Raw genomic sequence first — 27,098 nt, forward strand, 5'->3', positions numbered from 1 at the left:
CAAAAAAACAGAAAAAAAAAAAAAAGAGAAAAAAAAAAAAAAAAGATACAGCATGGGCCCAGGATAGACTAGAGCCACCATGACTACTGGAGGACTAAACAGAAAGTGGAGGACAGAATGAAGGGATCTCTAGGAAGATTCCCTTTCCACAACCTAGAGAATTAGAGTGGGGCCGTGGGAAAGCATGTGTGTGTGTGTGTGTGCGCATGTAGAAATATCTCTGATGAAGCCCAGGACCTTGCACATGAGGAAGATACACTAAGTAGGAACATTTTCTCTATCACACTTACGTTCCCCAAGCAGATTCAAAAGTGTCTATGCCCCCTTCCCAGAGTCCATGAGAGCGAGCGCTGCTCTAGAGCCTGGGGGGAAATGCTCCTCTAAGAACCTTATGACCCACATTCATAGGAGTACCCTCTCGTCACAGTGACTCTTAAGTTCATATTCTGAAATTGAAGGAGAAACACCCAGGGATTGCGAATACAGCTCAATTGATCAAGTGCTTGCCAGGCAGTCAGGAAACCTCGGGTTTGACCCTCAGTACTGCATCAAACAGCAGTGTAAATACTGGCACTGGGAAGCTGGAGCAGGATGATCACAAGTTCAGGGTCATCCTCAGCTACATAATGAATTTGAGGTCACCCTGGGCTACATAAGACCCTATCTCATTAAAAGAAAGAAAGAAAGAAAGAGAGAGAGGGAGGGAGGGAGGGAGGGAGGGAGGGAGGGAGGAAAAAAAGGAAAAGACTAAGAAACAAGAAAAGCCTGTTTTATTAGAATGTTGGGAGGTGGCTCACAGATTTCAAAATGGATCCAGTGACAGTATGGGACTTGCTGGGTAACAGCATCCATCACTGCCTATGATGTATGCAGCTCCCAAATCTAGAAGGTCCCTGAGGAGTTCAGAGGGCAGCAGACTCTTGGGTAAGCCTCCAGGTTCCTTGGTAGAAGCACCAGCAATTCCTTTCACTGCCCTAAAACTGGATTTACTTGTCTGTAAAATGGGTGCTCTAACCCCTTGGAAGAGCCATCTTTAAAGGTACTTCTCAAGCAGCTCTAGACTGCCTCAGAGGACCCCAGCATTCAGAGAACCCTAAAATACTGCTACGGGGGGGGGGGGGGGGAACTGCCCTCCTTCACACTTTGTGTTCAAAAATGCACACTCTCCAGCCTGCCTCCATAATTCACAAAGCACAAGAGAATTAACTTCTCTGCCTCATCTGCAAAACAAATATGATAGTACTTACCTCATGAAGGCCAGATGGTTTGTGAGACTATATATGGGCACAGTGCTCAAATATTACCTGGTTCCTGTGCACATATCCAATGCTCGGATCCTAACTAGTGAACTCCTCCCTGTCTCTGTCTGTCTCTGTCTGTGTGTCTCAGTCAGTCAGTCTGTCTGTCTCTCTGTCTCTGTCTCTCTCTTACTAGGATTGTAAGTATGTACCACCATGCTCAGTTTTATGCGGTTCTAGGTAGGGGTCAAACCTAGAGCTCTGTGCAGTTTATCAGACGGACTGCATCTCTAGTTCTTGCTTGAAGTTTAAACTGTTTTAAAGTGAGTGCATGTATGCATGAGAGAGAGAGAGAGAGAGAGAGAGAGAGAGAGAGAGTCAGAGGCAGAAAGAGAGAGACAGAGAGAGAGGATGAGTTACCAGGTAACCGTTGTGATTACTAAGGATGTAGTTCACATGCAGGTGCTCTATTGCTTAGTCTGTGTTAAGTCCTGTGTTCCATCCTCAGTGCCGTGGACAGGAGCCAGCTGGGCCTGTAGTTCGGTTGGCCCTAGGTTTGATCCCTGGCACTATATAAAACCAGGTGTTGTAAGATACTCTTGTAATTGCAGCACTTAGGAGGAGGAAGAAGACCTTAAGTTCAAAGCCACCTTAAAAACCCAATGAAAAGAAAGAAAAGAAGGAAGGAAGGAAGGAAGAAAGAAGGAAATAACGGGGGGCGGGGGGGGAGCTAACCTCAGCCTCCAGAGTAGCAACATTAGGAATCATGGTTTTGGTTCTGACTTCTGCAGAAGCCCACTAGGCAAGGGAATGAGAAACCATTCCACATTCCAAACTTTCTCTCAGCCACAGTTCCTCAACTGCAGATGGGCAGGGGTGGGGGGTGAGGGTCACCAGGAGCTCCAGCTGTGCTCATCCATCACGGGGGGGGGGGGGGGGGGGAGGGGGGGACCAGAGGCCTACGGGGGCTCAGATGAGGCTCAGGCTCCCAGCGGTGGCTTGAGGAAGGAGTACTGGCTCCTGCTGCCCAGCTCTGCACCAGCTGTGCTGAGGGGAAACTGAGGCCACAGAACCTTCGGTGGGACCCGCAGTGTGCTCTACCCTCTGCTCGTAGCTGGGCTTTACCTCACTAATGTTTTTGCTAAGCAGGAGGCAGAAGCCAGTCCCTACCTCTACAGGCTCAACTCCTTGAGGTGGTTGATGAATCCATGCACGTCTTCTACCCGCTCCTTTCCAAGATCTAAAATACATGAAAACTTCAACAATGCTCATTACAGATTTTATGGCGTGTTTGACTTCGCCATGGAATTTCCTAAACTCCCTCAAGAATGAGAATAACACTGCAAGAAATTCAAATACAGTAGTAAAAGTTATGACGGTGAAAAACAGTGAGGGACTGGCCTGGAATCACGCATTGTGGAAGGCTGGGTCAGGAGGATGGTGAGTCCAGGGTGGCCTGTGCTACACATAGAACCTGCTGAACGACAACAAATTCTCAGGCCTGGAACTTGGTTCACAGTATTCCTAACAAAGCTCTTACAGATGACCCATGTTTAAGGCTTTTTGTCTCAACTTTTTATTTGAGGTGTCTAAGACCTAGACTGCAAAGTGCCTTGACCAAATTTACAGTGAGCACAAATCTCATTTAGTAATCTAGGAATGACCTCACCCCTGCCCTGCATCTCTGTACCACTCAGATCTGTATCTGACAGGAACAAAGGACTGGACACACATGACAACCTGAAAACCACAGCCAAATTTGAAGGAATGGAAAGGTTATTGTGCTGTTCCTGGGTTTTATAGAGGTTTGGGGGTAACCAGCTAGTAACAGTCCTGCCTTCACATCCTTACAGACACTCCTGATGACTGAAGAGTGTAAGAAATACAGTGTTTTAAATACACATTCTGAACTGGCCAGGTAACCTCAAGGAGACGGCCCTGTTCTAAGACTCTGTGGTCACCCAATCTCTAAAGCAAACCTCCTAGACAGCAGAGGCCGACACAAAGCGAAATGCCTAAGCAAGCATATCTAGATGGACTCACCGGCCTCCAAGTAAGGGATTGGCACAGATCTGAGGCCTAAAACATGCTGTGTCCAAGGATGACCACACTGCCTGGCTCCCACAGTGCTGGGGACGGGATGCAGGACTTCGTGCTAGGCAAACAACTGTACCAGCTGCACCACATCTCTAGCCCTGACACCAGTAGAGCTTCACCAGTGAAGAAGAGGCGCTTAGCTTTGCCCGTTTGTCCTTAACCCGTGTCATCTGTGCTTCTCGTTGGTGAAAAGTGACTGTCACATACAACTCTATGGCCTTGAAGAACAGATGTCCTAGTAACAGAAGTAAGAAATCCAACAACATAGGAAGTATGGTGACATACTCAGGACCTGACTTAGTTGGAAGGTCAAAGAACCTTCCAGAAGGAGGTGAGACAACCCCAAGGCCTGAGAGGTAAGTGTTGGGATGGGGAGGGGCACACTTCCCAGACAGAGGAACAGCAGGGGCTAAGTGAATCAGCCCCAGCCCAGCAGCTTCAAAGTTTTGTTTTTAAGTCTTTTTTTTTTTTTTTTTTGGTTTTTGAGACAGGGTTTCTCTGTGTAGTCCTGGCTGTCCTGGAACTCACTCTGTAGACCAGGCTGGCCTCGAACTCAGAAATCCATCTGCCTCTGCCTCTCAAGTGCTGGGATTAAAGGCGTGTGCCACCACCGCCCCGGCTAAATCTTTTTTTTTTTTTTTTTAAAGATTATTTAGGTTCTCTATCTGCATGCCCGAAGAGGGTATTAGATCCTATTACAGATGGTTGTGAGCCAACATGCTGGGAATTGAACTCAGGACCTCTAGAATTGCAACCAGTGCTCTTAACCACTGAGCCATCTCTCCAGCCCTTGGTTTTTAATCTTCTTGTGTGTCTGGTTTTTGCTTTTGGAGACAGGGTTTCTTTGTACAGCTCTGGATGTCCTAGAACTCACTCTGTAGACCAGGCTGGCCTTAAATTCATAGATCCTCCTCCTGAGTGCTGGGATTAAAGGTGTGGGCCACCACTGGCTAATATTTTTTTTGAGATGGTGTTTCATGCAGCCCACGATGGCCTCAAACCACTATATAGCTGAGAATAAAACTCTGAATACCTGACCTTCCAATTGAGTTTATAGCTTAGCTTCAGTGCTAGAATTAGGTAGAGAATTCCAGAGAGAGGGACAAGAGGTGGGCAGAAGCCACATGGACAGGGCCTGTCTGCCACACTGAAGAACTTAATAGGCGAGCTCTGTAGGTAAAGGTAAGTGTAAAATGGCACATGCTGTCTAATTGACTGGAGGACACTGAGCTAAGTGAGGGCTGAGGCTGATGGGCCAGCGAGCCACACAGGGCCAACCCTGGAAGAGGCCGGATTATCAGCCTACAGCCTCTCCCACCCTGGAGGATCCGGTCAGTGGCTCTTAGTGATAACATGTTGGAAGGCACACCAATGTTTCAAAACTTGTTCTCTCAAGGGCAGCCAGGAGTTCAGATTTTTATATGAAATCATTGGATTTTCAAACATTTTTCAACACAGTAAAGATTACCTACACCAAGCAAATCATGTCCATAGGCCTAAAAGTTGAAACACTTTAGTACTGACTGGGGAGCTTTCAGAATTTGAGGCCAAAGTGTAGGGAACCATGAAGGACAGTAGTGAACAACTTTGGGGTTTAATAAAAATTAATTAGGCGGGGAAGATGGTTCCGTTGATAAAAGGTACCTGCCTCTAAGCCTGAGGACCTGAGTTCTATCTATGTTGGAGTGATGTTTTTGTACACTGTGTGAAGATGTGTCTCTGACTTTCCTTGCCTGCCTGCCTAAGGCACCTTCTGACTGATTAAAATAAAAAGTCTATGGCCTATAGCAAAAGGCAGAATAGTAAAGGTGGGACTTTCAGGGACAGAGAGAGGAACCCTGGGAAAGAGCCAGGCTCAGGAGGTTCAGCCAGTCGACACTGAGGAAGAAGCAGGCCGAGAAGGAAGCAGAGCTTAGATTAATATAAACGGGATAACTGAGTTCCAAGCTAGGGGGAAACAATGCGTAGCTACGGGCCAAAAGCTTGTAAGTAAATATAGTCTTGTGTCATTATTTGAGAGGTGGGGCAGTCATAGAAAGGCTCACATTACAAATGTAGGGCTGGTGGGATGTCTCGACAGATGACAGCGCTTGCCACCAAACCTAGGGACCTGAGTTCTGCCTGGGTACCCACATGGAGGAAGGAGATGACAGCCCCTTCTGATTATCCTCTGGCCTCCACTAGAGGAAGCAGCACGGGTGCATTTAGCTTACAAACACAGTAAATAAATGTAAAACTGATTAAATATTAAATATCCCCGACAGTTTTTAAGTCCCCCAGTCTAAATGACAGGTTGTATGCTTGGCCTGCCCATAAAGCTCTCCCACGTGAACTCACTGCCCATGTCTCGACCTTGTTGCCAGGCACTTCCTAGCTCAGGGGTTTCACACTGGCCCCTCCCTTGGCCTGAAATGCTCTCTATCCAGACCTTCACAGGCTTCACAGGAGCAGCTCTTAACTTGTCACACTTCAGATATCCTCCATATCAGATATTTACATTATGATTCATAAGAGTAGAAAATTACAGTTATGAAACAGCAGTGAAAATAATGTTATGGTGTGAAGCCACAACAGCATGAGGAACGGTATTTAAGGCCTGCAGCATAAAGAAGGCTGAGGCTGCTACTTTAACACCTAACTCCTCTCAGGCTGCTCTTCAAACATCACCTCAGTGGCACATCTTCTGATTTTAAAATTGCAACCAGTTCTTTCTCACATTTCTGTTTCTGCAGAAATTTTCCAAAGTACCCTCACAAGCCACACAACAATGCTTCAGCCAACAACAAGTGGCATATATGACAGTTTCCCACAAGATTATATCACCTAGGGATATTAGAGTTTTCTCAGTTTGTGTTCATACACTCTACAATGTCACACAATGGCGGAAAAGCTCAAAACGCATTTCTCTGGACATCTCCTCTTCATTATGGGACATTATGAGTGTCTTTCTGACTTCCTACCAGTGGCCCTGATATCCCCAGGGCAGGTCCTGAAGGAAGAAGGGTCCTTTCCTTTTTGATATTGTATCCCCAGAACCCAGAACAGTGTCCGGTAAACAGTAAGTACATCATAACTCCATGGCACCAACTCAGGGAATCAATCCATCTGCCCTGATGGTGAGTCTCAGGCTGACCATACATTTGCAAGGCCCTCAGGGCAGGGGACAGGGCTACCATGGAAGATCAGAGGTAAGATACTCCAGAGCCAAGGCTGGAAAGACAAGAGGGATCTGACAGATGAGGGGAGAGGATGGGCTGCAACACAGTGGGGAGCAGAAGTGAAGCCTCAGAGGAGAGGCCATGAGGAAGGGCAGCTAGGGAAGTCACTGGTGCAGCAGAGGCCCCATCCTGCATGGAAGGGACAAGACAAGAAGGCTGGCAGGGGGACACCGTGGACAGGTGTGAGCTTAGGAAGGGCTTGCCCACTTCAGAGCAGAGGAGTTCAGGCTAAAGCAGCGCAGGAGTAAAGCAAGACACTGTCAGGAAGCTGTTGCAACATTTTTCTTGGCCCTTAAGTAGAGCAAGGCTGGGGATGTGGCTCAGCCAGTGGGGTACTTAGAGTGCACAGACCCCTAGGTTCAGTCTTCAGCACTGCATGAAACCAAGCATGGTAGGCCGTGCCTGTGATCCAAGCACTGGGCAGACAGAGACACAAGAACCTGATATTTGATGTCTACATCCTAGGCTAACGTGATGACTATTTCTGTTAACTTGACTACAACTGGAATTAACAAAAGCCAAGCAGGCACACCTGGGAGAGAGTTTTCTTCATTGGATCATTTGAAGAGAGAAGACGAACCCTAAATCCAGGTCACACCTTCTGGTGGCAGCCTATAGGAAGGACACAGAAGAAGAAAGCTCTTGCTTCTTGCCCTCATTCTCACTGGTATTAAAGCCTACTTCTTTGGGATTCCTACATACCAGCTGAGACATCCAAACTCATGTACAGAACTATTGGATTCTTGGATTGTTCCATCAGGAGACATTGTTTAACTAGCCAGATGACACCTTGGAAGACATTCTAATAAATCCCACATACATATACGTTGTGTGTGTGTGTGTGTGTGTGTGTGTGTGTGTGTGTGTGTGTATGTATGTATGTGTGTGTGTTCTGTTCCTCTAGTGAACCCAGACTAGTACAGATTGTGGTACTAGGAGTAGTTTGTTCAAGAGTAACAGAAGTATAAAGATGCATTTATTTTTTTTCAAGACAGGGTTTCTCTGTGTAGCCCTGGCTGTCCTAGAACTCACTCTGTAGACCAGGCTGGCCTCAAACTCAGAAATCCACCCGACTCTGCCTCCCAAGTGCTGGGATTAAAGGCGTGTGCCACCACTGCCTGGCTTAAACATGCATTTTTTAAAAAGTATCTGAAGCAAGCCTTCCAATTTGCTGACAGTTGCTGAAACCTCTCTTAGAAGCGCGGAGAACAGTAAAGACTCATTTATAAACCATTTGTCAAACTTATCAGGATAAATGTATTTGGCTATCTTATCCTGATTCACCTATTGTAAGTGTATCGACTTTTGACAATTTGTAGAAAAATATGGAACATAATGATGCTGGCTGGTTGTTCTCAGCATCTCTGGATAAGCTGACAAAGGAGAAGCATGAGCTCCACAGTAAAATTAACCAACTTCTAGAATCTCAGGACATGGTCATGAAGGAAAACAACGAATTCAGTGATAAAACTGACCAGCTCCAGATGCCCATAAACAGTCTAAAGGTTTTCAAATGTGCACTGGAAGAGAATTTTCTCTCCAGCAGCTGTAGAGCTCAAGTTGCAGAAAATCAAACCAAAGCCCTCATAAGATTGGCAGAATTACAGCAAAAATCCAAGTCCCCGCCTAGGAGGGCGTCAGTGGGATGGAGACGTGTGGGAGGACCCTCCTGAGGCTGAGAACCTTGAACCTTCAGTTTCTCAAGGGTTTATCTCACCTGAGGGCTATGAACCCTCAGCTGAAAGTACCCGCCACCCCTGTGGGGCAAGTGGAACCGTGACACCAGACAGAAAAACTGGTAAGGTCAAGCAGATTAAGGAACCCTGGCAATTCTCATCATTGAGAACAGTAGGTGTTTGAATCTATTCCCTACGTGGTTCCTGTCTTGGAGCACGTGACCACGACACCCCACTAAAAAGGGCCTTGACAACTGGTCACATAGCATAGAGCCCAGAGTTCTCCATGCTAATGTAGACTCTAGATGGGCCCTAATAAGCTCCCCTTCCCAGACATTTCCTCCTGTAAAAGGTATGTAACCTCTGATCCGCCTGTAAGGGGTGTGCACCCATGTTCCTACCGTGAATAAACAGTTTGGGCAAGCAAGGACTGTCTCTCTCATTAAAAACTGCAGTGGGTGGAAGCCTTCATTACTGAGCCGTGCCACTTAAGTCTCCCACAGAAGGCCCTTCCAACCCAACTCCTCGAGGTTCCTGGCAGCCTCTGGGTGCACAGGAACATGAGAACCAGAGCCTTGGCCCCAGCCTGTGTTGTTTCTCATGCAGAGAGACACTGGCTGGGGCCTCCCTCTTAGACTGTGTTCCATCTTCCCAGCAGATGTCAGCATGCCCCAGCCTGGCACCCTGATGGCGGTATGGAAGGAACTTAGTCTATTGCCTCTGTGTTCCGTCTCCCCAGCAGTGTCCCAGCACCCCAGCTGCGAGGCTGAAGTGAACCCATACACTCCCGCCTCTCCGCCTGAAACATTGCCCTTTCTCACTTCATTGCCCTTCATCATCAGTTAAACCACCAGTGACTTTCCCTGAAAGAAATGCCAGGCAGAACAGTACTGATGTCCCCTAGGGCCCACTCATAGTTGCCTCTAAACCTGTGCAACCAGATCCTAGAGGAGATAGAAGGTAGAGTCCATGAGGAGGTACAATATGCTACTTGAGAGTTTGCTAACCTATTAAGCAGAAGTCTGGAGAGTGTGTGAGAACAGAGTATAAGGTGTGAGATAACAGAGAAAGGAACATAAAGCTGGGTGTGAAGAGAGGCTGGACACATGGCTTAGGGGTTAAAAGTGTTGACTGCTCTTCCAGAGGACCCAAGTTTAATTCCCATAATCTCATGGCAGCTAACAACTGTAATTCATACATGTAGTACACAGACATATATGCAAGCAAAACATCAATTACATAAAATAAATTTTAAAAACTCAATCAGGCTGAGTTTATTGATATGGGACCACTGAATTAAGATTCTAGGTTTAACATGGAAGCTTGCACAGTTACAAAAGGCATGATGGCCATCTTTAATCCTAGTACTTGAAAGGACAGAGGCAAGTGGACCTGTAGAGAGAATCGCTTATAAGCATCACCTGTCAATAATAAAGCCAATGAGCTGAGACAGAAAATAGGAGGTGAGGCATTGGCAGGAAGAGAGGATTCTGGGAAATAGAAAGAGATAAAAGGAAATGCAGAGAGAGACTTGGGGAGAGTCAAGGAAGACTCGAAGTAAGAGGTGGGCTGGGACTTAAGAGAGGTAACTAACCATGTGGAAGACATAGAATAGTTGAATGGGTTAAATAAATCTAGTCAGGGAATGAGCCAAAGCTTATGGTCTAGGCACTTACTAATAGATAATTGGTCTCAGAGTCATCATTCTGAGCAGGGGATGGGAGGAACAACTGATTTTATTTTTAAAGATTTATTTATGTTTTATTTATATGAGTACACTGCAGCTGTCTTCAGACACACCAGAAGAGGGCATCAGATCTCATTATGGATGGTTGAGAGCCATCATGTGGTTGCTGGGAATTGAACTTAGGACCTCTGGAAGAGCAGTCAGTGCTCCTAACCGCTGAGCCATCTCTCTAACCTCTGATTTTTTTTTTTTTTTAAAACATGGATTGTTGAGAGTTCAGGGTCTACAGAGTGGACAGACAAGAGATACAAAGTGAGACCCTGTCACAAAAAGAAGGAAGCAAAGGCACTTTGGTAGTTTGGATGACAATGCTCTCATGCTTAGTCCCCAGTTGGTGAACTATCTGGGGTGTCACTGGGAGTGGGCTCGGAGGTTTCAAAAGCCCATCAGTCCCAGCATGTCATACCCTGTGTCCTCTTGTGTACCATGTGGAGGCACCATCTGTCAATAAAGGTGATGGCCTATAGCAAAAAGCTGGGAAACAGGAGATGGAGATTCCAGTAAAGAGATAGGAACTCTGGGAAGTTAGTCAGACACGGGGAGATTTACCACCCTGACTCATATTGATGTGCCAACCATGTGGCACATGCTAGAATAGGATAAACAGGTTATATAAGTTATGAGCCAGTCAGCAAACAGGCCAAGCTTGTGGCTTAGGCATTCATTCATACACAAGAAACCTCTGGGTTGTTATTAGTGAACTAGGGTCTGGGTAGAAAAAACAAAAACACACAGTCACAAATGGCATCCAATGTAAAGGCTCTTAGAATCCAAGCTTACAATCCGGGAAGTCTCGGGTGGAAGGCAGGAAAAGTATTTCCCAAGCAAATATAGTTTCCTAGCTGGGCGGGAGGCAACATCCATTTAAGAGAGAGCAAGGGGAGGCCAGTAAAGCAGGGACAGCCAGCAGGGAACCAGAGCCTCAGGCACAATCCACAGGCAGGAAAATGTCCCAGAGCTGGGTGGGGCAGACAGGCTCAGCTCCCAGCTGCTCCTGGTAGGAATGAGCCTCCACTCTCACAGAAGAGCAAACAGCTGCTCCAGCCCCAAACCCAGCAAGGGTTTGCCTCCAGACACATGCTGGCCTGAGGAGCCTGCCACCTTGAGGGGGTCCAGCATCTGGTGAGATGCAGCTCCCGGAAGCTCCTGGCTGATATCCACAGAGTTGTGATACCAGCCACAAACTCTCCCTGGGGATGAAAGGGCAGGGGCAGGGCTGGTCACAGCGTGGGAAGCACAGAGCAGACACGAACTGAGAGAACACACAGAAGAAATCCATGCACAGCCAAACGTCTAATCAGGTAAAAAAAAAATGTTTGAAATTATGCTTTAATGATAAAGAGGGGGAAAGACTGGGTGTGAAAAAATATAGGCAGGTATAAAGAATTTAAAAATAATAAAATTAAAAGGGATAAGTAAGGTAAGCTAATAACACAGAGCTTTTGGATATATATATATATATATATATATATATATATATATATATATATATATTGAATGCCATTTAAAATGGCTTAAAGGTAGAAACAAAAGAGTAAGAGATACCTGACCTAATGAAACTGGCCCGCTGCATTTATGGTTATTATTATGCTAGTACTTCTTATCCTAATCTTAATAATCGTAACAGTTTTACACACCTTCTCAAAAATGGGCTCAAGTAATACAAGAAAAGGAGAAATTTGAAAATCGGACACAGGCTTTAGAAGGCAAATTAGGAAAGATTAGAAATAAAAATGAGGCAAATGCTAAGAAAGTAGAGATACAAGAAAAAGAGAGCTATGAAAAATGAAGACAGGCCTGAGAAGAGAAAGTAGAAAAAAATTATAAACAGAATTGAGGACGATACTAAGATAGTCACAGGAAATATAACCAGAGCCTGCAATAACACCACATGATGAAAATCAGGAAAGTCAGCCAAAGGCTGTTAGAAAACCAACCTCAGCTGATCCAGTTAGTGTGAGACACCTGCCAACAGACAGTGGCCACCCTCAAGAAGAATCTGGATGGCATCCCAAAGATACGCCAGACTTAAAAAATTTTTAAGGAAAGTGTCACCAATTATGGTATGCATTCGCCATTTGTGAAGCAGATATTAAATTCTTAGGCCATTCAAAATAAACTAATCCCCCACGACTGGAAAGATATGTGAGCAATTTTAGAACCTGGTGTGTAGTTACAATGGTGCTCATGGTGGGGAAAAGAGGCTGGTGAGATGGAATAGAGAAACAGAGACAGAGGAATCTATCAATATCTCCCCAAATCAGCCAGGAGATGTCATTTTGCTGAGGTGCACATGCAAGCCATGTATGACGAAGCCACCTTGGCCTTATGTCACATGGCAGCTTTAAATGGTGAGACAAGGCTGATGAACAGGAAAAGAACTGGACCCGTTCACTCAGACTGTACAAGGTCCAAAAGAAGCATTCACTGACTGTTCACAGATTGACTGCAGCTGTAGACAGAAGGGCATCAGATCCACGAGCCTTTTTGAAAATGCTAACTCTGGCCGGGAGGCAGAGGCAGGTGGATTTCTGAGTTCGAGGCCAGCCTGATCTACAGAGTGAGTTCCAGGACAGCCAGGGCTATACAGAGGAAACCCTGTCTCAAAAAACAAAAACAAACAAAACAAAACAAAAACAGAAAGAAAATGCTAACTCTGAATTCAAAAGGGTGATCAGGCCCCTAAAAGCAAGACCAGCATGACTAGATGAACAGATTAAAAATACAGTTCACATTGGATCTCACTGATACGGTATGACTGTAGTAGAAGCATCTCTGAAGGTTTTAGGAAAAGCCAAACTCAACTGTCAAATGTTTCAATTGTGGCAAGCAAGGTCATTTTAAAGGGGAAACAATGTTTTTGTTTTGTTTTGTTTTCCTAGAGATAATGCAAAAGAAGGCCCAGCCTTCAGGAATATGCAGGTTTGGCAAAGGCTGCCACTGGACTAATGAACGTAGCTCACCCAGGGACAAATAAGGTAACCCCGTGTCAGGAAATGCCCCAAGAGACCCTGATATCAAATTCAAGTCAGCCATCTCAGGTCAACGGCAGAGAGACTCATCTTCAGGACAGTTAAACAACACTGCTCTTATTATGGCTGACAATAACCCAGATGTCAAAGTCAGAGTAGCTTCAATAGATAGACCAAAAACCTCAGGAGATTTGGCAAACTACTATAAATGATAAAAGACCAAAGTTAAAATTACAGCTAGACAGAATTGAGATTGAATCTTTAGACTTTTTGAGAAAGCTAATATTAAATACAAAAAGATTATTAGATATTTAAAGATCAGATCCACACCTATTTATGAATGGATTAAAACTACTATGGATATTGGATCTAATTTGTACAATTCTGTTATGATTGGAAAGACAACTGCAAACGGTTTGAGATCTCAGAATGTCTAATGCTTTGGTTGTGGAAGACCAAGTCATTTCCTAAAAGATTATAAGCAGCTTCTAAGAATAATATTTTCTATAATAATCCCTAGAAAAGGTTTCCTGAGATATGTAAAAGATGTAGAAACATCAAACACAAGGCTTATGAAGGTAGATCAACAAGAGATATCCAGCCGGGCAGTGGTGGCACACGCCTTTAATCCCAGCATTTGGGAGGCAGAGACAGGCGGATTTCTGAGTTTGAGGCCAGCCTGGTCTACAAAGTGAGTTCCAGGACAGCCAGGACTACACAGAGAAACCCTGTCTCAGAAAAACAAACAAACAAAAAAACAAAACAACAACAACAAAAAAAAAAACAAAAACAAAAACAAAAAACCAACAAGAGATATCCAAGGCAGTTTCTTACCATCAAAAAAGGCCCAACAGAAAACAATATGAACTATTCATTTCCTATCAGCCAAGAAAAAACTGTTCTGGAGAACAACTAGAAAACTTAAAGCCTAGAGAACAGACAGTGCAGCTCAAAACTGAACTCACCATTTGAAAGATAGAGCAGCTCCAATAAATAGAACAAAAGATTCTAAAGATACCAAATGTCTAAATAGCTTTGGCCCCATAGACCAGTATCTGAATGCTTGGCCCACAGAGAGTGGCACTGTTACTGTTAGGAGGTGTGGCCTTGTTGGAGGAAGTGCATCACCCTGGGGTGGGCTTACAGTCTCCTATGTTCAAGTTCTACCAGTGTGGAATCAGATCCTCCTCCTGGCTGCCTGCAGAAGACAGTCTCCTCGCTGCCTTTGGATCAAGATGTAGACATCTCGGCTCCTCCAGCATCAAGTCTGCCTCCAGGATGCGCCATGCTTCCTTCAATGCTGATAATGGACTAAACCTCTGAAACTGTAAGCCAGCACCAATTAAGTGTATTTCTTTATAAGAGTTACATTGGTTATGGTGTCTCTTCATAGCAATAAAACCCTAGGACACCAAAATACAGATATTTTGGCAAACTTTTACATATTATCAGAGGACAAAACTAAAGGTATTTATAAATAATATTAAAATTAAAGGAACAGTAGACATAAGAACAGATGCTACCATAATCTCAACAGAATCCTGACCCCCAGATTTGGCCTCTTCAAGAGGTAAATATTCACTTTCAAGGAGTTGTAACTACACCAGATAAAACAAAATATAAAATAACTTAAATACACACACAGGACCTGAAAGTCAAATAGAAAAATTAAAGCTATATATGTCAGATACGGCCATAAGTGTGTGAGGAGAGATTTGCTGCAGCAACAGAAAGCACAGACTAACATTCCTGCAACTTCAAGGACAAGCCATAAAGTTGGAGAGATTCCTGCTATCAAAGACAGCTACAGTCTGTCCAAACTGTCCATAAACCAGACACAACAAAAGTTGACTCTCAGAATTTATAGGGAGGAACATAGCTAATAGAATACTTATTGGCTTACTAAATAAGATGGTCACTAAGGAGACAGCGCATAGAAAGTATCTCTTACTGATAAAAAAAAAAAAAACCCTTAAACAAAGGATAATTGAGTCTTTGTCTTTTGCAGTACAGAAATAAACGATATACTCATAAAACAAAAGAGGGATTTTAAATCTCCCAGAGAGAGATAATATACACTGGATTTTTACAAGGACTGATAAATAGATCAGCATATCTATAACTTCGGACTGGAAGAAAGGAAATGTGTTACATTGGAGAAGAGGTTTTGTCTTTGTTTCAACAGGACAAGAAAAGCTATGGATTCCTTCAAAATGAATACAAATCAGATTTGACGGGGGGGGGGGGGGGGGGGGAGAAAGACCCCCGAAGATCCTGGCTGCAGACATGAAAGAAATCAAGACCAACGAAACAGGTAACACGCACTACTGATCCCTCTATATGGGAACAGCTCTGAGACCGACTGAGACATGACAATGTCTCCAACCAGGGCTTCAGCTAAGCAGAGCCAATAAATCTTGTTAACTACAGAATCCTCAGGACTTATCATGCCATCTTTTCAAATGGCATAAAAAATTGATATTAGTTTGATTATACAATCTAAACTTATTTATAAAAGTAAGACAGATGGCTTACCTGCTTGTACAGAGAGCAAAGTGGAAAATCACCTTTAACTGACTTGCACACCATACATTCTATGCATATGTTAATGCAGGAATGTATACTATCTGTGAAAGTTTGTATTTTTACAGACACCAATGCAGTTAAAACAACCATGACAAGATTCACCCTCAGGGATGCCGGAAAGGATGATAAGGTGCTGAGACATATTTATTTCAGCATTCTGCTTTATCCAACCTCAGACGACCTCAATAACTGTTTCATCAAAACTTGGTTCCAGGAGAGCTTCAAAGCTGCTGACCCCAGGCGGTCCAGCCTTTCAGACTGAACTTTCAGAGTACACAGAAACTGGACAACAAATGTTAAACCTAACTTTCTTTCTTTCTTATTTTTTTAAAAATTTATTTATTTATTTATTTATTTACTTATTTAATGTATATGAGTACACTGTCACTCTCTTCAGACACATCAGAAGAGGGCATCAGATCCCATTACAGATGGTTGTGAGCCATCATGTGGTTGCTGGGAATTGAACTAAGAACCTCTAGAAGAGCAGCCAGTGCTCTTAACCGCTGAGCCAGCTCTCCAGCCCCCTTACAGCTAGCTTTCTTAAGACTGGCTAATATCCCAATTTTTTTTGTTTGTTTTGTCTGTTTGTTTTTTTGGAGACAAGGTTTCTCTGTGTAGCCCTGGCTGTTCTGGAACTCACTCTGTAGACCAGGCTGGCCTTGAACTCAGAAATCCGCCTGCCTTTGCCTCCCAAGTGCTGGGATTAAAGGCGTGCGACACCACCCCCTGGCAATATCCCGATTTTCTTTGGGTCTCCAAAAGAAAATTATGCACTCAGACAGCAGGAAGCAATTTTATGAAAACAACGCCTGCATTCCCAAGAAGTGGGGTGGATGCTTTTTGGTTGTTTGTTGGATGAATGACGTTAAAAGGGAGGTTTTTACAAGTTGTTAATGGTCTTGGTCAGGGAGGAAACAAAACAAAAGAAGTTGGAGTCAATGATTTCTTTTTCTCTTTTTCTTTCCTCTCTCTAAGAAATAACAGGGAGAGGGGTGAAAAGGAAAGTGGAGGAGAAGGGATGAAAAGAGACAAAGTGGGGAGGAACACAGAAATAGTAGGATAAAAGGGCAGGTTATTGAATCTGCTTTTAGGCCAAAGAACGTCAGCAAGCCAAACATGTTTACATTGGTATGAGCTTTGTATTTAAATTTAAGGTTATATTTTGCTAAAATATACTATGTATATCTATATCTGTACATGTGTAATATCTATATATGTGTAATATATAGCATATATTATATTTATATATAAATATATTATATACACATATTATATACATATAATACACACATATATATACATTTCAACTCATTGCAGGTATTGTAACTATGTAATTCTTAAAAATGCAGTATTAAGTTCTAGTCCTTTTGAAAGCTGCTATTAGAAACTGTTTATAGGAAAAAATAAAAAATGCACATTAGGAGTTAGTCAATGAAACATATGGTCATGTTAGATACTAACTTAGTTAATTACAGAAATATATTTCCTAGGTTGAACAGATAGTATTTAGAAACAAGCAATGTTTGCCTATTTGGATATGCTATAGATAGTCTTTTAAAAACCCTCTGAGATCTACAGAAAATGGCACTTAAAGATGTTTTATTAATAAGAGGACTTTTCTTGACAGAGACACGTCAGCTCCTGGCAGCACCCCCATTCTTCAAAGAAGACGGTGAGCATTGAGAATCTCCATATGGAGTTTGCTTCAAACGTGGCAAGCTAGCCACTGGGCAAGAACCTGCCTTCGCTTCAACTGCTGACAGTGTGCTGTCCAAACTAGAGAAACAGGATGCAGGGAAGTCAGCTGCTGAGCTTCTCCAGCGCAGGGCAGGCAAGTCCTTCATAATTCCTGCTTCACAGACTGGTCTGTCAGATATTCTGGACCAGAAGGTTGAAGATAGACAGATGCTCAATGACTCGGGGACATTTCACATGACTGTCCAGGCATCCAGCTGTCTGTCATTTCTATAGATTTGGAAGCTGCTTGGCTGCACTTCCTGCACACTCAGGTAATTTTATTCCTTCTCAGGTCTCTGATAGGGCTGAAGACTAGACAGTTATAGTCTTAAGCTTAAATTGTTTAGGATGTGAGAAAATGTTTTAAGGTTTAAGAAGCTATTCTTAGATAGAAAATGACTTATGTACAGAACTCTAACTCCCCAAGACAGGATGGATAATAGAGTACTTTTTCCAAGGTTGCCAAATACAAATGTACTAGACGTTGTGAATGTAATTCTTACCTGATCATTATCATGACTGTTCTTATCATATATAGTTTACTGATGTTAGAGAAAGGGCCTTTTATTGAACTTAAAGACAGAATGCAGGGAGAATCTCTTGTGTATTGTGTGGAAGAATCAATACACTGCCAATAAAAAGCTGATGGCCTAAGTGGTGAGGGTTCTGCTAAAAAGACAGGACTCTGGGGAGTTAGTCAGGTGTGGGAGATTCCTACTCAGGCTCTGAGGAGACAGACATATGAAACTGAGGGGAGGTAACCATCCATGTGGCACACACAGAATACAAAACAGGTTGTATGAGTTATGAGCCAGTCAGGGAACAGCCCCAAGCTTATGGCCTAGCCATTTGTTCATACATAGAAAGCTTCTGAGTTGTTATTCAGGAACTGGAGGCCAGGTAGAAAAGACCGCAGTTACACCTCTGCATGCTCCCCCACCTAGCTGTGAATTAGGATGTAGCTCTCAACTCCATCTCCAGCACTGTGCCTGCCTGCCACCATGCTAATGGACTAACCCCCTGAAAAGGGAAACAAGACCACAGTTAAAAGCTTTCTCTTTTGTAGGATTTGCCCTGGTCACAGTATCTCTTCACAGCAGTGAAACAGTGTCTAAACAGGTTTCAAATTTTGATTGGTTCGTTGAAGCATCTATCAAAAGATGGTCTACTGAAAAACGGAGTTGGTGATGCCTGACATTTCCTGGCTCAGTGTTGATGAAGGGATTTTAAGGCTCAGGGCATTGCAATGCTAGAGTGGGTACGCTGTGTAAACCTAATCCTCCACAATGGGAAGGCCCAGAAGGCACGCCCTTCACTAATTCTATAAGACACAAACTGGTGAGGGGGGCACCAGCACATGTGAAGAGTTTTGTTCTTGCCCCTTTCCTTGTGCCAGACCTGAGGGTTGGAGACGCTGCTGCTCAGTGGGTGAATTAAATGCACTGGTTTAACTGGGCCCCGAGGTGGCAGGGCCAGGTGGCAGCACTGAATCGCAGAGACAAGGTGATCATAGTTATTCTAATGGGCACAGGAGAGGTGAACTTTATAATGGCATGACTCGTTCAGACCTTTGGTACTGGCTAAGTACTCATGGTGTTTCCAAGCATGAAACAGATAGGAAGTCTACTATGTTTTTCCTTGACCTATACAAGCAGAAAATTTCTCAAACAAATAAAAGAAAGGCTACATTAAATCATGGTCAAGAGGGAATCTCAGCCTGTGAGCCAGTCTCTAGATGAGCCAGTTTGCAGACCCAGAGCCCCTTGAATGAGGGGGGTGGCCAAGTTCCACTGAAGAAGAACCTTGGTAAGACACCTAAAGTTTTGCTGTTAGCCTTTCTCCTGTCCTTCCCTGTGGTCTTTTAGAAGGGAAACTGTACACTAGGGGAACTATCAGACTTCCTGGAATCTATTAGAGACTGTTCTGAATTGACACTGGTTCTGGAAGATCCCTGAAACACTGTGGCCCTCCAGTTAAAGTCAGGGCTTATGGAGGCCAGGTGATTGATGGAATTCTGGCTGATGTCTGACTCACAGTAGGTCCAATGAGTCCCTAAATTCATACTGTAGTTATTTCCCTAGTCCTAGAATGAATAATTGGAATAGATATACTTAGAAGTTGGCAGAATTCTCACACTGTTCCCTGACCTGTGGAGTGAGGGCTATCATCGTTGGCAAGGCCAAATGGAAGCTTCTGGAGTTGCCTCTCTACCAGGGAAAATAATGGATCAAAGACAATATTGAATACCAGGAACAATTTCTACCGTCAAGGACCTGGAAGACGCAGGGGGGAGAGGGGTCCAAGGTCGCCCTTTAGCTCTCCTATCTGCCTGTGCAGAAGAACATTTTGGTAAGAATCTGCTTGCACAGAAATTTGTGTTTTCTTTCCTAAATTTCTTTACCATACAATGTAACATCAATTGAGATAATATCAATGGTTCTCATATTTAAGTTAAGTTATGACATTGCCACCTATCCTAAAATATATAATGAATGTGGTTGTACATGTTAAAGTTATAATTATGACCTGGTTATTGTTTTCATTTGGAAATTAAGCATGACATAAGGAGATATGATTGTGTGTTAAGCTGAAAAATGGTGGACCTGTGGTTATTCTTGCTGGGCAATTTGACATCTGTGAATTAACTAAGACCCAAGTAGCTGGATACACCTGCAAGGGATTTTTGCTAGTTAGATCATTTGAGGTGGGAAGGACTATCCTAAATCTGGGCCATGCCTCCTGGTGGCAGCCTATATAAAAGACATGAAACAAGTTTTTTCCTTTCTTGCCCTTACTCTCCCTGGCAAGTCCACCCCCTCACTAGCATTAAAGCCTACTTCTTTGGGATTCCTGAATATACTGAAGACCACCAGAGACATCCCAGTCTCGTGTACTGAACAACTCCTGGATTCTAGAACCTTCCATTGGGAGACAGCCATTGCTGAACTGGACAACAGCTTAGAGGTCATTCTACTAAATTACCTTTACCTATATTGGGTCGGCTGTGTTCCTCTAGAGAACCCTGACTAACAGCGCTCCATAATAACAGGATGGAGACTTAGGACATGCTGGCTCACGAACCCCCACTCCTGGGGGACGGGGAAAGGGATGGGGACACTGATGGGTACAAGAAATGGAAAGGATAAGAAGGAAATAAAACTAAGGCCATGTGACATCTCAGGGGCTCCGAAACCACTCAGCCATTTGAGTCCAGAGGCTCAGATCAAAATCTGGAGGAAGGGGATTCACTTAAGAACAGCTGTAAGGCAGAAAGGTACAACTTCCATAAGCAAAAAACTAGCACAGGGCGATGTGAGCTCCAGTGACCTGGACCGGGTGGAGCGGAGAAGGGAAGAATCCCAGAGAGGGTGCACATGGAGACGGACGAGGCACAGCATGTGTGCATCAGGGATGTGACCAGAGAATGAGTGGGCTCCCAGACCAAAGCAGGGCTGGAGATGATGGGCATGGAGAAAATAGGAACCGACCCCCTGGGGACAACAACCAAGGCCTGTGACCAGGAGAGGGACAGAAGAGGCAAGACTAAACTTTAGTCCTTTAATGCTACTCAAAAATGGATACCTGCTGTAGGGCCAAACCCTGCCGAGGCTCGCTGACGGGCAGGTCTCCAGTGCCTGCCCAATATCTTCTCTGTATTATGGGATGATGAGAAGAACTATCATTTATTGAGCTCTTACCGTGCATCAATCAAGGGCTTTCTCCGCATGTAATTCCTCATTTAATTCTTAGAATAGTTTCACCAGGCTCACATAACTATCATCCCATTTTACAGATGACAAAACAAGGCAAATGAAAACAAAGAGGTGCATAACATTGAGAATGACAGCAGGAGCTAGAGAGAAGGCTCCCAGTATCCACGTGGTGGCTCACAACTGTTTATAACTCCAGGTCCAGGACGTGTGGTACCTCTAGCCTCTGATGGTGCCTGCACTTATGCACACATATCCATGTACACACACACACACACCTATGCTCAGGGGTTGAGCGCACATTGCTCTTCCAGAGGGTCCAAGTTCCATTCTCAGCTAAGAACTGTACCTCTAGTTTCTGTACCTCTAGTTTCAGAGGCAGTGTTGCCTTCTTCTGGCCTCCTCTGGCACTGCACATGCATGGTGATAGGCGTACTTGCAGGCAAAACTCCCACACACATAAAATAAAAATAAAAAAGAAACTGAACGTAGACAGAGAAATTCAAACCCAGAACTTGAACCGATAAGCCACACAGGCACGTCACAGTTTACAGAGTACTTACATTACGTCATAATATCTCTGAGGGGTACAATGAGATGACTCACACACCCAGAAAATTGCAGGTTACCACATATGGCATACTGACTACTAACCCAACAGAGGTGTCCACATCCTAAGCCCCAGAAAAGGAATACAAAACTTTACATGATAATGGGGTTTCAAACAAACTAAATTCCAAGTTGGGGGGGGGGGAGGAATCCTGTATACTTAGGCAAGTCAGTATGATCACAGGGGGTCACATGAGCAGCAAGAAGGCAAGGTAAAGAGATGATGGAATTAGAAAGGCAAAAGGTCAGAGGTTACAGCCAGGTTGAGGAGAGGACAAGCCACAGCTTGAATCCATTTCTGAACGCAGGTAGCTTCTAGAAGCTGGAAAACCTAAGAAAATGGACTTTCCCTGACAGCCTACTGCAGGAGCCAGCCCTGCAGATACCTTGACTCTAGCCCAGTGACACCGATTTTGGGTTTCTGACCTTCAGAATGATAACACTAACAAATTTGGGTAGCACTAAGCCAGTCACTTTTGGTCATTTGTTTCTATAGCAAAAGGGACACACACTGTCAGACTTCCTAGTCAGCCCTGGCTCTAGCATTACTTCAAGAGATGCTTGGGTGGTTTAAGTGATGTCCCCCTAAACCTCAGTCTCTCCTTTTGTTAAAAAACTAAAACAGGGCTAACTCACCCGACCCTGCTTCTCTGACAAGTACAGATTGAATGCTTGTATGAATGAAGTTCGGGTGGGGGGATGGGGGGAGCAGTGGGGAGTGAGGCCTAGTTATTACCCCATTGGTCAAGTGAACTACCTAAGAATCAGAGAGTAGAAATGACCAGCCTAGAGCCATACATATAGTGACAGAGAAACTCACTAGTCCTCCTGCCTCAGCCTCCTGGGTACTGGAATTACAGCCTTGTTTATCTACTCAGTTATTCCTGAAGCATTTGCTAGGCTGTGTCCCCACTGCTGAGCTGGGAACAGCTGGGAACCTAGTTCTATCCTTGAGAGGCCTACAGCCTAAAAGACAGAAATACAGACTCACAGACCCCAAACAGCCTGATAAATGTTAAGACAAAGGGAAGGAAGCTTAACGGTCTGCAGAAACTCAAAGGTGATGATACTGATGGAGCCTAGAATCAGGGGGAGGCATCTAGGAGATTATAATTACACAAGAGCCAAGGACTCAGCCCAGAAGTGTGGGCCTAGGGCTCCACATGGAGGGGACAGCTCAGCTGGAGACACAGTGCTGTGTAGCTTCCTGAGGATAGGGAGGGGGCTGGGTGCTTCCTCTGGGCCTGTGTTCCTGTGAGTGAACTGGGGACTGCAATAGCTGCTGGGCCCTGGAGAGGGTAAAGGTCGGGCAAGGAAGGAAGGGCAAGGCAGGGGTGCAAGGGAGGCGAGGTCCTGGCTCAAGCCCTCACCCCACATGTAATCATGGCTTGAATACAGGTCATCTCAGAGCCTCGGTGACCCCATCTGAGGAACAGAGCATGAGCCAAAACTGTCTCCAAAGACCCTCCCCAGCCTTGACAGGGAAATGACGACACAAAATTACAAAAGGGTCTTTATTTATAAAAAGCCAAGGGGGGCCCTGGAGCAACAGGACAGGAGGCAGGCAGCTTCTCAGGGGTCAGGGGCATTTGGACAGATGCGCTTGAGTGGGGGGGCGCCCTCCGAGTCCTCTGTGTCACCCTGGGCTGCCTCAGGGACAGGTGGCACTGGCTCAAAGACAGGGTAAGCTTCAGGGGCCTGAAGAGGAAGGGCGGACAGGTGTGAGCTCCACTCTAACCCAAGAGTACAGCCTCCTAGCCTCTGCCTTTTCCACTCTACTCCCCTGGGAACCCAGAGTCTGGCCCAGGACCGAGTAACCAGAATGTAGGGTAAGACACCAAAAACAATAGCAACACTGCTTGGGAGAAAGAACTTGATTTTTCTGAAAAGCAAATATAGGTAGTCCTTGTAGGGGAAGGCAAGGCAATCCATGTCTTAGGCTAGGTTTACAGCTCAGGACGTGTGTCTGTGTGATGCAAGACCCAGGCTCTTGAGCACGCTTAGGAAGTAAAGTACCACCAAGCTGCATTCTGAGCCTAGATTTTTTTTTTTTTTTTTTTTGAATCCTTAGAGGAGCACCAAGATCATTTCAGGCTTTCAGTAGTCTTATACCAGCCATGACCCAGCCCTCAGGGCAGTGTCTGCAATACTCCACTTTACCCAAGAACCCAACCTCCAGCTAAGCCTTCCAGTGGGTTCTAGGTCCACATCTCCCTCCTGGAGCCTAGAATGAAGTCTCCCTGCTTCCCCAAAGCCTCCACTCCCCACAAGGCCAGAGTGCAGACTCTGGTCTCTCTCACCTCAGCTTCTAGCAATTCTGGAACAGGCTCCTCCTTGGTCAGCTTTGGGGGTTCATCAGTACCACCTGCAGGTGTACCCCCTGGATCTGTAATACCAAACGAAGAGAGACTTCCTCAACAGCTACTCTGTGCTGGGAGAACGGGCCAGGGGCAAAAGAAATAGACAGGCACTGGTCATACATAATGACATTATGGGGCAGAGGGGGATACCAAGTTGCCAAGGAAGGAAGACTCCAGCTGGATCTTGTTAGTAGGGAGTGAGCCAGGAGACAAACAGAGGCAGAGCAGAATTTAGGCAGATAGAAATATATGTTCAGTGACCACAGATTCTAAATCATCTGAAGAATGGAAATACTGTCAGTAATACCACAAGAGGCTGCTGTGTGGACCAAGTGCTTGGCGCATCATATGTGCTCAGCAAGTGCCAGCTAGCAGCTTCCTTCCTTCATTTATTCATTCATTCATTTTTGTGGTAGTAGAGATGGGACTCAGGGCATGTCAGACAAGTCCCTACCACTGGGATGCATCCCCTGTCCTATCATTTTATATCAGCAGGAGTATTTGGAACAACCTAGGTATGGCCCAGAGGCCCGTGTCATGGTGTTCTTGACGGGGGAACAATCTCAGCGGCAACGGTTTGTAAAGGCCTCAGTGTCAAACGAAGGAATCCAAGGTCACCGGGAGTCGGTGAGGGATCTGACACAGGAAAATAGCCATTTTGAACCTGTGCTTTAGGAAAGATGTTCTGCAGCTGAAGAGGGCTCGGGCCCAAGGTGCTGGCTCACTGGCTCTGTAAGTCTGGGCATCTTTCTCTGGATGTGGGGCTCCCCGTGTATAAAGAGGAATCATGTGAGGATCATTGGTCCCATAAAATGACAGTGAAGATGAAATGAGAAAACAAACAACAAAACACTGCAGTGCTCAGAGGAACGACTAACAGATAAGTGGTTCTGTTAGCTATTAATCTACTGCTGTTAATCCCTATGATTATGAGAATTATTTATTCTCTGAACTTCTATTACACATCCTCATGAACACGATCAGTATGGCTGACAGGAGATGGTGACAGGAAAAGACAGTAAAAGACAAGCAAGAAATAAATCTACATAAAAACTGCAGACGGTGATATGCGCCCTAGAGATCTAAAAAGTCAGAGGAGTGAGGCACAGCTGGAGGTAATTTCTGACAGGGTCAGGGAAGGTTCCCTGAGAGAGGCAGGACAGGGAGAGAGGACATAATATAAAAACAAGGACCAAGGACGGGATGGTGGATTCAACTCTTGACAAGGAGAGGGCTCCTGAGAGCCACGTGGCCCTACCTCTTTCTTGGCCCAGTTGTGGGGGCTGGGTATCTTCTGTAATCACTTCTGGGGGTCCAGTCGGTGATCCAGGGCGGCTGGGCTGGGGCGTCCCCCCAGGGCTGGGCTCAGTGCCCTTCTGCAGTGAACCTTCGGAATGGAAACTCTGGTTGCTGTTCTCATCTGCTGACGAAAAAGGCAAGTTAGTTGGCCAGAGAGCCCCAGGGGCTTCCTTCAGCAATCCCCAACGCCATTCTAGAATCTCTACATACCATTGAGATCCAGCAGAATGAGGGGGCCACCTCCTCTGGGACTGGTGCCCCTACCGCGTCTTTCCCGGCCACGGGATCTCTCTGCCCCGCCTCCTGTCCGCCGCCTCTCCTGAGGGTTAGAGAGGTAAGATCAGAGCTAGTTGTCTAGGGAGCCCCTCAATACAAATAAGGAAACCTAGGCTCAGAGAAGCAAAAGATGCTGCCTCAGGTTGTGTTTGCTGAGTTAGGTCTTGAACTTGGAGGAAGTGGGGGGGGGGGGGGTGCGTGCGCGCGCGCGCACGCTGTGTGCTCTTGCCCCCTAATAATGGTTACCATCTGCCTGAGCTCCACACTGGAGTCTCCAAGCCGACTGAATGTGGAGGCCAAGGTGGGGAGGGAAATTGCTTGAGGTTGCACAGATGCAAGGCCTGTTGGGGGTTGGGCTTGCTCACCTCCTCCTGGGGATCCACCACAGGCACCCACTTGAAGATTCGAAGGGAAGTGTCACCCACAGTCACCCAGCGCTTCTCCCTGTGGGAGTTCAGGAGACTGGGTCAGGGAGGCCCAAGGATGAGCCCCACAGACTGGATGGAGGTCAGGGAAGTGTGCTAGGGTAGAGACACCTTCGCTAACACGGCATAGAAGCAGAAAGAGCCCTCTAAACCCCAAGGCAAAACATAAACGGATATAACTTGGAGCTGCGGTTTTGCAGACACCTGGGGCACTCAGCAGGGCGCCACCAAGGCCTGGCCAAGGGACTCTGGCAATGAAGACCCGGGGCCAAGCTTTTGAGAGTGTCAAAAGCTTCAGGGGGCGGGGCATAGATGAGGGCTCCCGCTCAGGGAAAGCACCACTCCGGACCACGCTTTGTAGACCTCTGGGAATTGCCAGGGGAAGGGGGCGCCCTGTCGATTCAGAGAGCACAGCTGGTGGGCGGGGGCAGCGGGCCGGGAAAGGGCGGACGCGTTTGGAGGAGGTGGCTTGGCTGTATCCCTGGCCCCGGGGCAGCGCTCACCATCTCCGGACCTTCTCGATGGTCGCCATCACCTTCTTGATGTCATCCTTGGCCCGGCTCCGGGTCTCGGCCCGCACGGTCCGGCCGGCCATGCTGGCGGGGCTGGGGCCGGGACAGAGCCCGTGGTGGGGCGGCCTGTGGTCCGGCGATCTCAGGCTGCGCGCCAGGCCCCGGCGCCCCTCTTTCGGCCTGCCGTCCCTCCGGGAGTTGGCCGCGCCCTCCCTCGCTCCCCAACGCCTCCGCGCGTCCCCGCCTGGCTTCCTGAGACCGCGCCCCGCCCCGGCCCGTCCCCGGAGCGGCCCGGGCGGCGCGGGCGGCTAGAGCCCCGGCCTGGAAGCCCGGCCAGCCCCGCCCCGGCCCGGGCCCGCCCCTCGGGGCGCACGGACGCACAGCGCCCTCTGCCCGCCACGGAGAGGGAGAGCTGGGGGGCAGCTGTGCGGCTGGACGCGCGCGGCCCGAGCGAGGCGGTGCGTTCCGGCCACGTGGGCACAGGGGTGCGCGAGAGGGACTGTCCTGGTGTGCGTCCGCGGCGGGTGGGCGTCCCTGAAATGCTCTGTGTGCGCGTCTGCCCTCTCCAGGCTGTTTGCTTCTACGCTGCCCAACTTGTTCATTCATTCATTGAACAGTCCCGTTAACAGTGCC

General features: G+C 46.1%; 1 protein-coding gene and 1 long non-coding RNA gene across 5 annotated transcripts in view; one reads left to right on the top strand and one right to left on the bottom strand.

Annotated features, from left to right (window-relative positions):
* The window catches only part of Bcl7c (BAF chromatin remodeling complex subunit BCL7C), a 52,325-nt gene extending 25,507 nt beyond the window's left edge, over window positions 1-26,818 (bottom strand). The window contains exons 1-6 of one of the 4 annotated variants that reach the window (XM_076943186.1): window positions 26,457-26,811; window positions 25,894-25,972; window positions 25,463-25,571; window positions 25,212-25,376; window positions 23,894-23,979; window positions 23,094-23,291 (exon numbers count right to left, since the gene is read on the bottom strand). In XM_076943186.1, coding sequence (XP_076799301.1) covers window positions 23,166-23,291; window positions 23,894-23,979; window positions 25,212-25,376; window positions 25,463-25,571; window positions 25,894-25,972; window positions 26,457-26,548 — 657 coding nt within the window. In that variant the 5' untranslated portion in view covers window positions 26,549-26,811 and the 3' untranslated portion in view covers window positions 23,094-23,165. Of the gene's footprint in view, window positions 1-23,093; window positions 23,292-23,893; window positions 23,980-25,211; window positions 25,377-25,462; window positions 25,572-25,893; window positions 25,973-26,456 lie in introns of those variants that run through there. The other 3 variants (XM_034498565.2, XM_076943177.1, XM_076943184.1) reach the window with 3 other exon arrangements.
* Window positions 11,007-15,189, top strand: LOC143444104 (uncharacterized). The gene is made up of 3 exons (XR_013113668.1): window positions 11,007-11,277; window positions 14,110-14,275; window positions 15,134-15,189. It is a non-coding gene; the product is annotated as an uncharacterized LOC143444104 (long non-coding RNA).
* Window positions 26,819-27,098: the final 280 nt, after the last annotated feature.

Source organism: Arvicanthis niloticus, chromosome 1 (assembly GCF_011762505.2).
Source record: "Arvicanthis niloticus isolate mArvNil1 chromosome 1, mArvNil1.pat.X, whole genome shotgun sequence".
NCBI lineage: Eukaryota > Metazoa > Chordata > Mammalia > Rodentia > Muridae > Arvicanthis > Arvicanthis niloticus.